The sequence below is a fragment of the Marmota marmota genome, unplaced genomic scaffold (genome assembly GCF_001458135.2).
Source record: "Marmota marmota marmota unplaced genomic scaffold, marMar, whole genome shotgun sequence".
NCBI lineage: Eukaryota > Metazoa > Chordata > Mammalia > Rodentia > Sciuridae > Marmota > Marmota marmota.
The window spans coordinates 8952902-8971355 of NW_026000000.1; the positions used below are offsets into that span (position 1 = coordinate 8952902).

The 18454-nt window shown below is 32.7% G+C and overlaps 1 protein-coding gene across 1 annotated transcript in view; it reads left to right on the top strand.

Moving 5' to 3' along the window:
• Ptpn20 (protein tyrosine phosphatase non-receptor type 20) overlaps positions 1-18454 on the top strand; it is an 86527-nt gene that overhangs the window by 7090 nt on the left and 60983 nt on the right. The window contains exons 3-5 of the mRNA XM_015498955.1: positions 8368-8462; positions 11895-11995; positions 14735-14847. Of these exons, the coding sequence (XP_015354441.1) occupies positions 8368-8462; positions 11895-11995; positions 14735-14847 (309 nt within the window). The remainder of the gene's footprint in view (positions 1-8367; positions 8463-11894; positions 11996-14734; positions 14848-18454) is intronic.

The window sequence follows — 18454 nt, forward strand, 5'->3', positions numbered from 1 at the left end:
CCCTCATTGTTATACAAAATTACATATAAGAGGTTGTGAGGGGAATGGGAAAATAAACAAGGAGAGAAATGATTTACAGTAGATGGGGTAGAGAGAGAAGATGGGAGGGGAGGGGAGGGGAGGGGGGATAGTTGAGGATAGGAAAGGTAGCAGAATACAACAGTCACTAATAGGGCATTATGTAAAAATGTGGATGTGTAACGGATGTGATTCTGCAATCTGTATTTGGGGTAAAATTGGGAGTTCATAACCAACTTGAATCTAATGTATGAAATATGATACGTCAAGAGCTTTGTAATGTTTTGAACAACCAATAAAAAAAAAACAGATTTTAACCAGAGTAGTGTAGGGCACCCCTGAATCAAAAGCTTAATCAAGGGGAAGCTCTTCTGATGCTGATGAGGTAAATGCTTTTTCTCCACTCCTCCCCACCCCCGTCACTCATAATAGTTCTATGATTAGATGACTCAAACTGCCAAACCCCAAGAAATTTGCTTGGGGTATTTAGTAATCCTAATCCTGGCTTTCTGTTTTAAGACTAGATAAATAAATGCTTGAGTCTACCAATACTTGTAAAATAAAAAGTCATCCTTTATGATATGGACAAATGATAGAATGCACATATTTATTTAGTATTTATTTGCTTTGATGATCCATTGGTAAAATCTATGTAAGGATCCTCAGCCTTCTTCATGTTTTATAATCCTTAAAACCTAACTATGATGACCTAAGATTTCTGGTGCTTTTTCCCATCAGGTCAATATTCTAAAGTATGCAGAACCACGTACATAGGGCCCATGTCAACTTGCCCAGGGTTTCGTATGGCCCATGTCAACTGGCCCAGGGTTTACGCTTCTCACTTTCCATTCCTGATTGTCCTGGAAGAGTATTCCTGTAACTGTTACATAATTCTTGTGGTGGTAAATATTTTTGCCAAAACAGACCACTTTTTTCTTTGTGCTGGTTCATCTTTGGTGCCTTATATTTGCTTAAGAGGCAATTCTTTTTGGCCTTCCCACTTGTGTATTTGAGAGAGGGTCACATTTGTATCTTGTACTTTGTAAGACCCTCCAAATTCATGTCTTCCTGTTAATAAACTTAAAATAGTCACTAGAGTTATTTGAAGGAGTCTTTGGGAAGTCTGTTTTGTACCATGTCTTGTGTGAATAAAATGACAAAGCTACATAGCTCCCAAATGCTATATTACTATCTAACAAGTAGTTACATCATTGCATACATCTTTCATAGTAATTATATCTCTTACTCCTTATGCTATATAAATCTGTGTAGAGCCATTCCAACTCTTACATTTTTCCAGGGAGTCAGAGTCTTCCTGATTCTGGTCATTGCTCAAGTCATCTTAGTCCATAAGAAGGATTTATATGGTACCACACCAATGACTACTACTACTACTTCAATGATACAGCATGGCTCATGAAGATATTCTTTTGTATTTTACTCTAAAACTTTATTGCCTAATCTTTCAATTTTAAATCTATGATCGTTCTAGAGTTGAATTTTGAATATGGATATCCAATTGAATTAGCATCAAGAATTAAAAGACTGCTTTTTTGATGTTTATGAGGGATATTGATATGCTTTTCTTGTATAATTTTTGTATATTTTTTGATAGCAGGGTAATTTTGATGTCATAAAATGTTTTGAGAAGTTCTCCACCTTTCTTTATTTTCTAAAACAGTTTGTGTAGAATTGGTATTATTTATTTCCAAAATGTTTAGTAGAAGTGAAGTCGTACAGGCCTGAGGTGGTTTGACTTTCTTTTACAAGGTTTTTAAAATGCAAATTCAATCTGTTGTTCAGATTTTCTATTTTTATTGTGTCTGTGTTTGTAATTTATTTTAAAAGAAATATATTTTCCTAAATGATCAATTCCATTAACATAAAGTTTTAATAATATTTTCTTATCTGCTTATGTCTTTAGGATATGTAGTGATATACCATCTTTTATCAACCACCAGGCAATGCAGGCCTCAGTACCTTTAAGTTTATTTTCTTTGCCCATTCTTCCAACTTACATGCCATGTACATATCCTATTTTAATTCCATATACTTCTTATCATCATATTATCATTAATTTAGATAGTAATTAGTTTTACCTATGTCTTTACGATTTCTTTCATATACATTTACTGTTTCTTTCGTATACATGCCTTTTCACATGTTTGTTCATGTGAGATTTTTTTTCCTTTTATTTGAAAATAGCCTTTAGTATTTATATTAGAGCATATCTGCTACATATGGGTTTTTCAGTTTTGATAGATCTTCAAATATATATGTTTTAATCTTTGTTCTTGTAAGACATTTTTCCTGGCACAAATTCTAATTTGGCAGTTACTTTATTTCAACAGTGTTTTTAGGTTTTTATTCTTGCTGTTGACAAGTTAGCTTTAGCCTGATTATTGCTTCTTTAAAGATGATTTGTCTTTTTAAAATCCTGTTATTTGTTTCTCATTGTTTCTCCCCTCTCCTTTTAATATTCCAGTTTTACCTAATTAGACCTTTCCTCTCCATCTTTCCCTCTCTTCTGTATTTTTCATTTCTCACTCCATGTTTCTTCTGACTTTTTCTAGTTCATTAATTCTCTCTTTAGTTATATCTGTTCTGCTTTTAAGCACACAATTTATATCTTAGTTTCAATTGTTACATTGTTTAGTATTAGTCTTTCTATTGGATTCCTTTCAACCACTGAACTTTCATTCTGTTCCTTTATAACATTTTCATTTTGTCTTTTATGTCTTAAGTAAAATAAAAAAAAATCTTAATATTTAGAATTCTTTTCTATTTCTTCTGTCTCTTCTTTCTCTACCTCCCTGTTGATAATATATTGAATGGATAGCAAGAGTACAAATAGAGAGGCTTGTTAAGAGACTGTGGCATTAATCAAAGGACAAATGTTGAATAGTAGTAGGGACATTAAGAGTGAAAATGATATTTAGGAGGTCAAAACAAGATCAGTGGCAGATTGCACATTGGAGTTAAATTATATGTGTTAAGGATTTCTAAGTTCTTAAGTTGTATAACTTGATGCATACTGGCATATCTTTCATTGAGGAAAAAACAATGGAAAGGTTAGTTGTTGGTGCTGATGGTTATTGTGTGGTAGAAATCATTAGTTCAGATTTAGACATATCAATTTGATGTTCATGAGACATCTAAGTGGAGCAATGTAGTAAGGAGTTTTCTATGCAGACAATAGTTGACATGTCTGTTCCAGAGATAGAATTTGTGATTCATGTAATTATGTCAGTATAATTAAAGATGAGTAAAGATGAAACAGACCATCCAAAGAGATACTGAACAACTTGAGATGAGAGGAGTTCTTAGAATTACATCTTTTAATGCCTAGGTAGAAGAAAATATGGCAAAGGTGATAGACAATGAGCTATAGTGGGATGACAGGAAAATCAGAAGTGGTGTCCCACAAAAGCCAAGGTAAGATATATTTTAATAGGGAGGTAATGTTCAACAATTTGATATACTGCTGAGAATACTTTAAAAAAGCCATTTGTTCAAAAAAGTTTGAAGCAAGATAGTAACATAACTGAGATTATTGGTAACTTAACAGAGAACTATTTTAGTAGTATGTTTAGACTGAATGTAGGTTACAGTGGGATGAGGACTAAGTGGGAGGTGATAAAATAAATAGTTGAGACAACTCTCAGGAAATGAGAGGGGGGGAGAGAGAGAGAGGGAGAGGGAGAGGGAGAGAGAAGAAATGGGTTGATATCTAGAGGATGTTGTGGGGTTGAAGGAACATTTTTTTGTGAGAAGGAGAGTTTATGTAGGAAGAAATGAAAAAGGCAGAATATGGAGAGGGATCTGAATCCCAGATTGGAGGAGTGGTTGTTGTGTTATTTTATTAGAAAAGGAAGATAAGGTGTGTACAGAGATGGTGGATTGGTCTATTGTGTAGCAATAAATAAGGGAATATCTTTATTTAATTTGTAAAGTATAGACCAATCATCTGCTGATAATGAGGAGGAGATATGGGGTTATTTAAAGGCTTAGGCAAGTAGGAAAGGGTTGAGATTACTTTCAAAAGTAGGAGAATAAATTAATTCCTGAAATCCTCTAGACCACTTTGAAAGCCCATTGGAAGTGTGTGTGTGTGTGTGTGTGTGTGTGTGTGTGTGTGTGGTGTTGGGATTAAATACAGGTGTGAATAGTAGAACTAAAATATTAGTGGCTTTATAGAATGTTAAGTTTATTCATTTCCCACATAGAAGCCTCAGGTAGGTAGAACAAGCCTAGAATGCTGGTTTTGCTCCAAGAAGTATAGGGACCCAGGCTGTGTCTGGCTTTCTACTTTTTTGTTTTAGTTAGCTGTTTAGGCCAAAAGACAATTTTACAAGGAAAGTTTATTTGGTGCTCATGGTTTCTGAGGTCTCAGTCCATAAATGGCCGACTCCCTTGCTGTAGGCCCAAGGTGAGGCAGAACATCATGGTGGAAGGGTGAGGAGAGACTCTGTACACTAGGATACCAGGAAGGAGAGAGAGACTTTGTACCAGACACAGAGAGAAACTCTGTAGATAAGGGACAAAATATAAACCCCAAAGGTATATATATTTTATATATGCATACATATATAAACAAACCCCTAATGGCTCACTTCCTTTAGCCACACCCTACCTACCTAGTTACCACCCAATTAAACCCCATTCAAATAGCTTAATGCACTGATTAGGTTAAGGCTCTCCCAACTCAATCATTTCACCTCTGAACTTGAATTATGCGTTTCACGCATGAACTTTTGAGGTACACCTCATATCTCAGCCATAACATTTGTATATTTATTTACTTGTTCATAATGCTTATAATTTCTCTCTTTTTTTAACTTTTAATTAGACTTCTTAGCATTTGTAGCTTCTTTATAGGGTTACAGAATCCCCCATCCTCTTAATTTTGGCATGAAGCAATAGTGGTAAATGACCTTCAATGTCAAGAGCTATGAAGGGTAACTTGCAGTTTTAGTGCCCAGCATCAGGGATGTTAGATGTGTACTTGAAACATTCAAAAGATCCACATCTTATTTCTCAGCCTTTTTGAGGTTATGGGAGCTGCCCAGGGGACATGTGGTAAATTGTATTCATTCTCAAATTGGCAAAAGTTGTTTTTTATAACTTGCAGCTAAGTTGATAACCAATTTTATGTCCTCTGATCATTTTTTTTTGTATTGGCTTATTTGAAGTTTAAGATTTTTAAAAGGTATATTCCATTGTTTATTCTATTACTTTTCCATGGTGATTTAAAAAAAATTATTGATAGGTTGGGTGCAGTGGTGCACTCCTGCAATCCCAGTTACTCTGTAATCCCAGCTCTACTGGGGAAGCTGAGGCAGAAGGCACACAAGGTTGAGGCCAGCCTGGACAATTTAGTGATATCCTGTCTCAAAGTAAAAATGAAAAAGGGTTAGGGATGTATCTTAGTGGTAGAGCACTTGCTCAGCAAGTGTAAAACCCTTGGTTCAATCCCTAGTAACAACCCCACAAAAAAAAAATGTTGGTATTTTTTGAATGTTCACATTTATCAGTATTTTCTTGTGTAAGTAATACTTTCATAACTCTGAATTCATTCCCACATTGAGATATTAAAATGGTTTCTTTTATTTTTAATATTTTGATCTTGTTATACATGAATTAGGGATAAATTTGTGTGGAGGGTAGGAGAACCAATCATCCTACTCCCATTTATTTTGTATTTTCCCCTACTGATGTGCAGTGCCACCTCAATAATATGGCAAGTGCCTTATGTGCTTGAGTCTGTTTCTGTATTGCTTTCCTCTTTAGTTATCTGTCTATCCTATGCAAATTCACATGGTTTGATTAATTTAAGTATAATATACATTGCTGTTTGGTAGAGAAAATGCCCTCAGCCAGTTTTTCTTTTATAAATTTATCTTTATTATTCTCAGATTTGTATTTTCTAGATTTTCAACATACACATATGTATACTCAACATATACATACACATATCCTTCTCCAATTTTATTGGATTTGTGCTAAATTTGTGGACTGACTTGAAAGATAGTTGCCATTAGTATGACATTGAGCTTTCTCCTATATGGGTTCTTTAAGTTTTATATTCTTCAATAAGATTGTACAATTTTCACTATATAGTGAAATATATAAAAATGTATTTTTGATTCAATTTATTTCAGGATTCCTTTTCTGTTGCTATTATGAATGACATTTTTCCTTCTTTTGCAATGTCTAGTTGGTTATTATTGATATATGGAATATGGAATTTATTGATGCTTATATTAGCTTTCCTATTATACTCTTATTTGTAATAGTTTAACTGTAGTTTGATTTTTCTATATAGACAATTACAATAGTGTAAATATTGTAAAAATTTTGTAAAATTGTATATATTATAAAAATATTGTAAAAATTTTTCTATACAGACAATTACAATATTGTAAATAATAGTTTACTTTCTTTGTTACCAATCCTAGGGGTTTTTTTCCTCCTTTACTTAGATGCTATATCATATATGTTAGATAAGAATAGAGATAGCATGCATTATTTTATTTTGCTTAAATAATGAGACAATATTTAAAGTCTTACCATTATGTATAATGTTAGCTTGATATTTTGGATAAACTTTATTATAAATTAAAGCAGTTTCTTCCTTTTATTTCCAGTTTGATAGACTATTGAATTTTTAAAATGATTTTAAGTGTTTAGATGATAATATGATTTGTCCTTTATTTTGTTAACATTTGTTAACATGCTAATTCATAGAAATAGATTTTTTTCTAACATTGAGCATACTTTGAATTCTTGAGATAGATCCATTTAATCTGGATGCATTTTTCCCCATTGCAGCACTTAGTATTGTTTTATTTAGGTATTTTGCATCTGTTTGTTATTGAGTTTGGCTTATCATTTTTCTTACATGTATTTTATATTTTGTTTTCATGTCAGGATTTTATTAACTTAATATAAGTTAATAAACTTTTAAAGAAAAATTCTCTAAATCAATTTGCATAACAAAAGGCTTTTGTTCATTAAAAGTGTGGTAAAATTTTTTGTGGAAACCTGTTTGGGCCCAGATGCCTTTTCCCCTGGAACTGATATTTTTGATTATTGTTTTAACTTTTTAAGTGGTTATTATACTAGTTAGTCTTTCTGCATCTTCTTGAGTAAATTTTTATAATTACAATTCTTTTATAAAGGTTTCTATTTCATCAAATTTGTTTAAAGTACTGATAGTATTTGCTTATTACTTTTTAAAAATTATAGTTGCATTTTTAGCTGTGTTTCTTTTTCTTTTTAATATTATTTATTTTCTACCCATGGATTAGTAGTGAAAAAAGTTTGTATATTTTTAAGTCCTTTTCAAATAAATAATTTATTTAGTTGATTATTCTTTTTTTACCTTATTTTTTATTTATTATTTTTATTTATGGCTTGTTCTTTTCTACTTACTTTGAGTTTCCTGAAATTTTATGTTTGTTTGGATCTGTGACTGAATGTGAATCTATGTTTTGTCAGTATTTTCTGTCTTTTTTTGTAAATGCATTTAAAACCTACCTAAACACTGCTTCGGCTATTTCATGTAAGTTTTGATCTGTTGTCCTTTCATTGGTATTTAATATTCTATATTTATTTTCAAAAATTAACTCATGTTATAATAGTTCTTAATTTCTTTTTTCTTTTTAACACATTCAGTGATTCACTTTTTAGTTTCTAAAGTACTAGCTCACTATATTTTTACTTAGTTTTAAATATGCTATATCACAAAATTTCTAAATCATTTTTAAGGCTATCATGATATGGGAAACAGTCCCTTGAGTGCTTCATTCTGAGATCAGAGAATAATTTCTACTTTGGCTTCTTATCTGAAAGGTTCTGTGCAGTGAAATTAACAAAGCAATTAGCAATAATCATAGAATAAATTCAGGAGTGAGTTTTCTTAAGATGATTCATATTTTGTTCTTCAATAAATCCTGAAACAACAATGAGCATATAACTGATTTTTGAATCATAAATACTACAAGGTGTTAAAGTGAGAAGAATTGTGTTCACAATGCACAGGTTCTGCGAGTTGCATAATTTATAATTTACCAGAAGAGTACTTTCTTGGATATTTTGGTAATTAGGAACAAAGGAACTGGTCAAAAATCAACTCTTTGGGTATGAAAAGATGCAGGTTCTTCTTTGCTACTGTTTTTTCAAAGCAGGAGGAAAAGAGATTAATATAGGAGATAAAGATGAGATGATTTGAAAAATAGGAAATGTAGGTGAAAACCACTCCCCTCATATAGCTAGATTTTTTGCACTAAGACTTCAGCTTCTGTGTAGTGGTTTACATTTGATTGATTCTTTTCTTTTCTTGTTCAGGAAATGGTAAGGAAGAAAATGAGCCTGATTCAGAACAAATGAATTTCGGTAAGAGTTTGCCTTCATCAAGTAAGAAAAAGACAACTAGATCAAAGGTAAAATCTAAAAGGAGATAACTGTCAGCTAATTGATGGTAGCTTATAATGAAATCATTGACTTCACTCTCTAGGGAATTGATATCTATTTTATTGTTCTCACCACAATGATCTCTCTCTCTCTCTCTCTCTCTCTCTCTCTCTCTCTCTCTCTCTCGGTACTGGGGATTGAACTCAAGGGCACTTAACCACTGAGCCACATCCCTGGCCCTTTTTGTATTATATTTAGAAACAGGGTCTTGCTGAGCATTGAGTTGCATAGGGCCTTGATAAGTTGTTGAGGCTGGCTTTGAACTTGAGATTCTCCTGCCTCAGCCTCCTGAGATGCTTGGATTACATGAGTGCACCACCACACCCAGCACCAGAATGATTTCTTAATTTTTTTGTCACTCTGATGTTGAAGATGACCAAAGTAGGGATTTGAAAGAGTGAGGCTTTTTGAAACTCTGAAGAAAACTCCTTTTAATGCTGCTCTGTGAAAGTGTTGTGCACGCTGTTCCACTCCACCCTACTCCCATTTTGGGTGGGAGGCAGGGCATTTCCATCTACAGAGTTTACTCTGCTGGTCCCCACTTTAAAACCATTCTCTAAGATGCTGTAAACTGGTATCTCTAGGGTAGATGTAGGTGTAGAGACTTAATTATTTCTTAAGCTGTTAGCTTAGACATGAACTTTGCAAAAATGATTGCCACCACAATTCTCTGCCAGTAGATTGAAAAAACTGGAGCCTTTATCATTGACCAGGTGGTTTTGTACCTTCAGTCCAGCTTAACTTAGTCTGACTTTCTTTTCTTCTGTTTTTGAAGTAAGCTTGATAGGACGGTTTGCTAAATTAATGGTACTGGGTATAATTTATTATTTCAGCAGGGAAAATAAAACTTATTGTCATCTGAAAGTAAAAGTTAACAAAACATTTTTTTTTGTCTTTTTGAGAAAATAATTTTGTGCTAGTTTTATAACCCCCCATTTCCTGAGAACCAGATGAAAATAGAATATCAACTGTGTTGCCAGGCAGTATTAGTTATGGCAAAATGACTCTTGTACTGGAAGGATTGTGACAAGGGATGATAAGTGTCTTCTTGAAAGTACAGATGGGTTCTTGCCTGAATGTGGGTGGCAGGTAATACTGGTTTCTTTGTAACATGAGGCTTCTAAGCCAAGGTGACTCTTGTATTCATCCATGTAATCTCACTGTCTGACACCAAAATGAAACTAGATTACTCTTAGGACATTTGATGCTTCTGCCTAAGACTGTCCATGGTTCCTTTCCTGTGCCCTGCAAAGATCCCCTGGTACTTTGAGTGGACTTTCAGATCTTGTGAATGTCCAGGTGAATGGAAGATAACTATTGGTGATTTAGCAGGGTGGGAAAATTATACTGTACCCTGAAATTTATTCAAGGTGGATTAAATCCCCAAATGTGAAAAACAAAACTTAGAAAAATATATAGTAGAATAATATTTTTCTTAATTAGCTAAGGAAGCATTTTTAAAAATTTGTATTTTATGTATTATTCAAACTGGCAATTACTCAGTCTATTAGAATTTAATAAATCTATAATGGTCATGTTATTGCTAAAATATATATTTATGTTTCAGGACATGTTTCTTCATGTTAAGATGAAAACTCAATTTATATATTTTAACCTGTTCAACAAAATTAATATATTTGATAAAAGTGCCAGGTGGTTGTTTACATGTATTAATGTCTTATTTTTAAAAATAATTGTTTTGGGGGTCAGTGTTCTGGAATGATGACTGTATTAATGTCTTCTAGGATTAGGACACATACATACAACACACACTATCAGGAGAGGAAAAAATTTATAAAGTTTACAAATAAAAATTATGAAAGATATTTACAAAAAAATGAAAAGAAAACCCAGATTGTAACTGGAGATATTGTATGAGAAACAGGCATGAATTAAAGAGTAGAAAATTAGGCAGAAGCCAGAGGTATTTGTGTATGTGCATATGTGCATGTTTTTCCTCAGAGTGCTTTCTTGTTCCTTTGTTCAGTCTCTTCTTTTTCATTTTTTATATATACAACAGTTACCTGTTACCATACTCTGTTACTATATTAACACAACATTGGCTACAATTATTTTTATGCTTACTTGTTTTGTATCTGTCCATGAGAATATATCCTTCATAATGTCAGAACATATGCTTCTTTTGTTCACCATTTGTCCTATCAGGACATGTTTTTCTTGTTCACTGTTTTGTTCTAACACTTATAATAGTATCTGTACATACTGGCCCCCCCCCAAAGAATTGTCAAATTAATAAATTTTGAGCTTTAGGGAGGGAAAAGGAGGGGGTAGGGATGATGGTAGAATGAGTTAGACATCATTACCCTAAGTAAATGTATGAAGACACGAATGTTGTGAAAATACTTTGTGTACAATCAGTGACTTGAGAAATTGTGCCCTATATGTGTAATATGAAATGAATTGCATTCTGCCATCATGTATAACAAATTAGAATAAATAATAACTTAATAAAAAATAAATAAAAATTAAAACAAAAAAATTAAGAAATGAAGCAAGGGCTGGGGCTATAGCTGAGGGGTAGGGCATTTGAGACACTGGATTACATCCTTAGCACTGCATAAAAATAAACAAATAAAACAAAGACATTCTGTCCATATACAAGTGCAAAAAAATTAAAAAAAAAGAAATGAGGCAGAGTCAAGGCCTAAAATGCTAATTACTGAATCTCTATTTCTTAAATAATTTATTTGTTTTTATTTTAATTTAACTCATGGATGCTTTACTACTGAACCCCAGCCCTTTTATATTTTATTTTTGAGACAAGGTCTCACTAAGTTGCTGAGGCTGGTCTTGAACTTGTGATTATCCTGCCTCAGGCTTCCAAGTTGCCCAGTCTCTGAATATTTATTTTAATGTGATTTTCTTCCTAATTAAATTTGATGTCGTCTACCATAGAGCCAGGTATTATGGAGAATGTTTAGTCAAAGAGGACTAAAATCTTTCCATTGGATATTACAAAATCTCATGGGAGGGACATATGTAGAATTACTGGATTAGATGTTGCAAATACTGAAGTAAAGATAAATCTAGTGTTAAGGATTTTATCTTCACAGTAAATTAAATGTCATAAGAACTTATAGTAATCTATTCTGGGCTGCAATAAAAAGCAATCTGTTTCAAATTAAGTTTTTTTATTAATGAGTAATTCAATATGAATCACTTGTATTTACATAAAGTACTCTATACTTTGTTTTGACCCATTGGAAAATATTAACTAGGTAGATATACATTTCAAGAGATTTTCTAGGAGTATAAATAACATCATTATTATGTTTTAATTCCATCATGGAAAATCTTATCTTAAGAAGCTATAGAAATCATATTTCATTTAACTATATTTCTTAAAATCACAAGGTTTGTTTTCTTTCTCATGCCTATAGGTTTTACAAAATAAAGTTAACTCAGAGAAGATGAAACCTTCTAAGAAATTCTCACTCAGAAGTAGTGCTGCTGAGGATCTTTTTCAAGAGCCTTCAGAAAGGTATAACTAATATACTTATTTAGTGAATTTTGTTTATCCTATTCATATTCACACTTTATTCATATCCCTTCATCTGAATGGGAACAGTGAATAATGGCCCTCAAATGTTGGGTTATTTACATTTCTTTGTAAGGCTGATTTAGTTTTCTTGGAAATACGTTGCATTTAGGATCTCATAAATACAATATTAACACAAGGAAAAGATATTATCAAAGATTCAACTTCTCTATCTTTTCAATAGTTACACAGCCTCCAAGCCTTTGGAAATGTGCCTGGAGCTGTTAGAGGGGACAGTGTACTGAAGGTAGCATAAAACTCAGGATAGCTTTAAATTTTACTAGGAATTCAATCTTTCCAGAAAGAAAATTATGTACTAAAAACAATAAAACTGTTAATGTGGTGAATTCTCTGGTCTATATATGAAATAAAAATTTAAAGAAACAAGAAAGCAAATTTTTATAAGGAAAATGAAAGAAACAATAGTTGTTATGTTTATAAAATGTTCAAATTTAGGCATTACATGTAAAAAAGCGATTAATAAGGAAACATTTTGTAAAGTCATGTTTCCTTAGAAATTTATTAGTAACAGCTATAGTCACTGAAATAGTACTGCATAATAATGTGCATATTGTTTATATTGTGTGTATGTGTGTTTATATACATACATATACGTATACATATATCTGTATGTGTGTGTGTATATATATATATATATATATATATATATATATATATATATATATATAGGTTGCCCTTTAAGAAGCTCATTAAATGAACAAATAATAGTAATTCCAAGGCATTTTGAGATTATATACTAAGCACTGTACTCAAATACAAAATATCACAGTTTGCTCTTTGAATCACAATTTAATTGGGAAACAGATATGTAAGAGAAATTTAAATACAATGGTATAAGCATTGTTATAGAATCAAAATCCAAAGATGTTGGGTATAGAAGACAGAGAATATATGCCAGAGAAGTTTATCACAGCCTTTTTTGGTGTAAAGATATTTTGGTTGGGTTTAGAATTTAAATAAATAGAAACCTACCAGATGAAAAGGGAGGGAAGAAAATTTTAGGCTTAGGGAAGAAGTTTGAGCAAAGGTAAGGACTTGTGGAAATATCTCATTGGTGGTGAGAAAAAGTGTCAAAGGTGATAGGAATTGGAGAAGATATCATTTGGGTATGTTGTGTGAAGGAACTCAATATAAGTAAAGCCAAGTATACATTTTATTAGTTTATTGACTTGAAAATGAAGCATAGGTAGGGTCTGTCTATATTTCTAGAACTAGGATTTCTGTTAACAAAGGCAGGATAAAAGTGGTAGGAAATGAATGTCAAGTAGATGATTGCAGTAGTCAAATAATAGTGAGGAGAAAAGAGAAAGAAATGTAAGATTATTCACAGAATAAAAATAAAAAGGTAATTATTTTTGCATAAAGTGCATGTAGGAAATTAGTAGAGATGAGATGAAAAAGTAGGCAGGGGCTTGTTTGCCAGCATCCTTAAAGTGTCCAACAGGGAGCCTTGATTTATTCTAAAGTTGACTTGCAGTTATAATTAAATTTGTGTTTTAGGAATAATTTTATCTAGACATTGGTTATTAGATCCAGAAATCAAATTAGGAGACTTTTGCTAAGTGAAGTTGAAATAAAAGTACAAGAGCCTAGCAGATAGAAGAGGTGAGTAAATTGAACAGTGAGAGGTTGGAAAAGAAACAGAAAGTGAATATGGTTAGTGTTTAAAAAATCTTTTAGCAATTATTAGCATGACAGAGGTAGTTTAAAGGGTTTCCTGTATTTATTGGTATGTTATAATTATGCATAATAGGGGATTCATTATATTATATTCATACATGTACATAATTTGATCAGTTTTATTCCCCAGTGCCTTTCTGTCCCTCCCCTTTTACTTCCCCTGGTAAGCTTACTCTACTGATCCTCCTCCTTATTATTATCATCATTATTTCATTATAATTTTGTTTGTACACATATACATGGGACTCATTGTGGTATGTTTATTCATAAATGTAGCATAATTTGGTAGATTTCATTTCCCAATAGTTCCCCATTTTTAAGATGAGAGAAAGTTGAATTTTTTATGTGAAATAATCTATAGATAATAAGAAAAGATGAGTTGTAAGAAAAATTTTTTCAAATGTGTGGGATTAAGAAAGTGGAAGGATTAATTCTAAACAGGGACAAAGTAAAGAGTAATGAAGAATATTGATGCATTTGAGTGTATGTTTTAAAATAGTAAATTTTGTCTTGCATTGTCTAGGAGGGACTACTTTTTTACTAAGGCAGAGGATTAAGATAAGGACCATATGAGGGTAGAGGCTTGGAGATAGCTGCAGTGGACAAATTTTAGAGGAAATTGACCAGAGGCATACCAGTGTTTTCCAAGTGGCTCTTTGCTAGTGTCAGAAATCCCAGTGACTTCAGTATTTCTCTTTCACTGCCAAGGTAAGGAGGAGAGAAGGTGAGTAGATATAGATTGAGACAAGATGATTAGTTTGCAAGCCAGGTAAAAGTGATAGGAGATGAAGTTTGTAATCAGACATAGAATTTTAAAATTATCTCAGAAGGCATCAGTCCAGTTGATGACAATGGAGTAGGTGGTTGAACTGAAATAGATGTGACTCTTTATTGAATAATGAATATAGATATTAGAGATACATATATTAGACATAATGTGTGTATATATTCTTTGAACCACATACACATTTTTTTTTCTAGTGAGAGTGATCACAATGTGTGGAATGCCAGTGCCGCCTCGAAAAGAGACAGGTGGAACAGTGATGATGAAGAGTCTGCAGGGACATCAAAGACTGACTCTCCTGAATTTGCTGGTATGATGTAATACTATTTGTAGTAGTAAGCTCTGGAAGGGGCTCTACTTCAGACCAATTGGAGGTCTGTGAGATTGTGTCTGTGAGTATGTGTCAACTTTCTTTGTGTCTTTAGCTTCTTGGGGTTATGTACTGTTGTACTAACCTACATTTTCTTTTAGCAATATGTTGCTTATGTCTAAATACTTTTTTAGCCCTTGTGCTGTTCCTGACATCTCTTTCTGTCATTGACTACAAGTGAGCCAGTGTTATGTGCTGTCACTCTTTAAATGGACCTGTTCTTACCTTAGATTTCAGACTATTTGGTTATCTTCTAATCTCAGCTCTCTAATGTGTTCAACAAAATCATAGCTTAGTATTTTTTTCAACTTGGATGTAGGTAGTGATGCTCATACTAGGTTTGTACATGTTAGGCAGAAATGGCATTTTTAATCTAGATACATTTTGAAAATAACAACACATTCCTTAATAAATGTCTTTTTAATAAATGTACATTTACCCTATAACTTTTAAAAGCTAAATGTAATGCTCAATTGTATGACTGTACCATAATGTGTATATGTGATCTTGTTGGACATGTAGATGTTATATTAAAACTTCCATGGAGTCACATCTTTGGGAGTATTATTAGCTTGAGTTGAAAAAAAGAAGGAAGCTTTATTTACATTGCTACCACTGCAGCAACAACAGGAAATCCTGAGCTCTCAGATCAATTCCTAGCCAAGCAGATGGGTTTTAAAGGAAAAGGGGTTATGTTCTGAGCCATAGAAGAACTAGTAACTCACAGTCAGTATTTTTGGAGTTGTTCTTAGTTCTGCCGATGTTCAGACATGATGACTAGATGGTTTGTTTTTGTTTCACTTTATGATGGTCTTTGAGCAACAAATAATGTTGGTGCTATATGAAATTTGTTTATTTTCAATAGTGAGTACTATGACCTAGCTGTTAGAGTAGTACATTTCTCAGGGAAAGACAATCCTTTCTCAATACTCTCCTTTTCAGTTTCAGTTTAGGACTAAAGTTAGACTCCTCTTGGGTTCTGTTATTTAAGTCTATAATAGCAAAATAATAATACCCAGAAAATATAAAACTGCATTTTGTTAAAATAAAAGAACCAAATAGAAAAATGATCAAAAGCCATTAACAGGTACTTCACAGAAGAAGTATAAAAATGTGTTTCAACTTAAGTTTGAATCAGATAATGAAAAATCAAATCACAATGAGATAACAATATACACTGATTAGATTGTTTAAAAAGTATTATAGTCAATATTGGTGAGTTTGTGGCATGATGGAAACCATTTTCAGTTACACACAGGGTCGTCCTATTCCTTCTCTAAAAGAGGATATAACATCTTTATGTTTTTCTTTTTTTCTGTCTTCTCCAACTTTTTCCCTTTAATAATTTACAAAAGAAAACAAATGTTTAGTTAATTTATTATATTAAATGTTCATATCAAAAAAGAAGAATCCTGCATTTGGATTTGAATCAAATTCTTGATTTGTATCAAGTATGTTTTTGTGATATTTTATAAAAATGGAACTTATGAAAATATTTTAACTCCATTGTTGTTAATATGTAAACATATAATTGATTTTTGTATATTGTCCTTGTATCTTATTTATTTATTTATTTTTTTGGTACCAGGAAATGAACTCAGGGGCACTCAACCACTGAGCCACATCCTTAGCCCTGTTTTGTATTTTATGTAGACACAGGGTCTCACTGAGTTACTTAGTGACTTGCTAAGTTGCTGGGGCTGGCCTTGAACTCAGGATCCTCCTGTCTCAGCCTTATGAGCCTCTGGGATTAGAAGCATATGCCATCATGCCTGGCTGTCCTTGTATCTTTCAAAAACCTTCCTGAACTTATTAATTTGAGAAGCTCTTTTCAATGTAAATATTCATGTTGTCAGACAGTTTTATTTTTTTACCTTTCCCTGTGTGTTTACCTATCACATCTTTTACTTGACCTAATGTACTAGCTTGGAACTTTGTTACGATATTAAAGCCATTTATTAGGTTGAGGAAGTGCCTTCTAATTCAAGTTTGCTGAAGAGTTATCATGAATGGCTTTTGAATTTTGTTATATGAATTGAGATGATCATGTAATTTTTCAGAATGAGTTACCTATTTGATTTTTAAAATGTTGAGCCTGTTTTACTTTCCTAGGAGAGGTCCAATTAGGTCTTGGTGTATTATTGTTTTTTATGCTATTTGATTTGCTAGTATTTTCCTGAGGATATTCATTTGTTGGTTTGTGTGTGTGTGTGTGTGTGTGTGTGTGTGTGTGATATTTCCCTGGTTTTAGTGTCAGGTTTTATTGCCGACCCTACATATTCAGATGGGAAGTATTCTCTACTCTCTATGTTCTGGAAGATTTTACATAAAATCGATATTATTGCTTCTTCATATGTTTGGTAGAATTCATTTAAGCCATCTGGGACTGGAATTTATTTGCTTGTGATGTTTTAAAATACATAGTTTTAGATTTCTGGGGTTTTCATAGAAAAATATCCCAGACTAGGTGGCTTGAACAACAGAAATTTATTTTCTGACAGTTCTGGAGGCTGGAAGTTAAGGTGTCATAAGGGTTGGTTTCTCACTGAGGCCCTGTCTGTAGCTTGTAGAGGTTGCCTTCCTTCTGACTTCACATTATCTTCCACTTATGTATGTCTGATTCTTGTTATCTTCCTTTAAGGACCTTATTTTCACTTAGTTACATCTTCAGAGATCCTATCTCCAAATATAGTAACATTTTGAATTATTGGAGATTAGAACTTCAACATGAATTAGGGAGGGGGCAGACATAATTCAGTCCATAACAACATTCTGTTTCTTTGTTACAGTACAGTATAGTTTTAGGTTCTCTTCCTTGCTTTAATGAGGCTTTACAGTTTGAATTTGTTCCACGTTCAATGAATTTGTTCCATCCATGTAAATTGCCTAATTTATGGTAATAGAGTTGTTCATAATATTACCATATTAGTTTTTTAATATCTGTAATGTCTTAATTGATCACTGTTTTAGTCAGCTCTTTCACTGCTGTGACTAAAAGGCCCATTCAGAACAGCTATAGAGGAGGAAAAGTTTATTTGAGAGCTCATGGTTTCAGCTTTATTCCCTGGGGCTTGAGGTGAGGCAGAACATCATGGTGGGAGAGTGTGGCGGAGGAAAGAAGAGAGAGAAAGTCTCCACTTGCTTTAATCTGTGGAGTTAGGGGAAATTGATCCTGGGTGAGGCTTTGTACCTTTCCTGCAGAAGCTGCTACATCCTAATGCACTCATGCACTATGAGGGAGAATATTTTTAGTTCCTAATTCTGTCTCTAGTTGCTCTCCTAAGCCTCTCATAAGGTCCTCATAAAGTATTTTTCTGTTTTTTTCCCCTTTCTATTAATTTATGTACATATGCATCTGTCCCATCAATAAGTTTATTTTTAGCCATCTGCTTTGTTTCTTGAAGTGTTTAATTATAAATTAATTCAGCAACAGTTTCTCTTTAGGTGAGCAGACGCTCACCTCATGATATTGTTTTATTATCTTATTTTAAACTCTTTTAAAAAAGTAATTCATTTTCTTTTTTTCTTTTTTTTATGGGGTATGAAT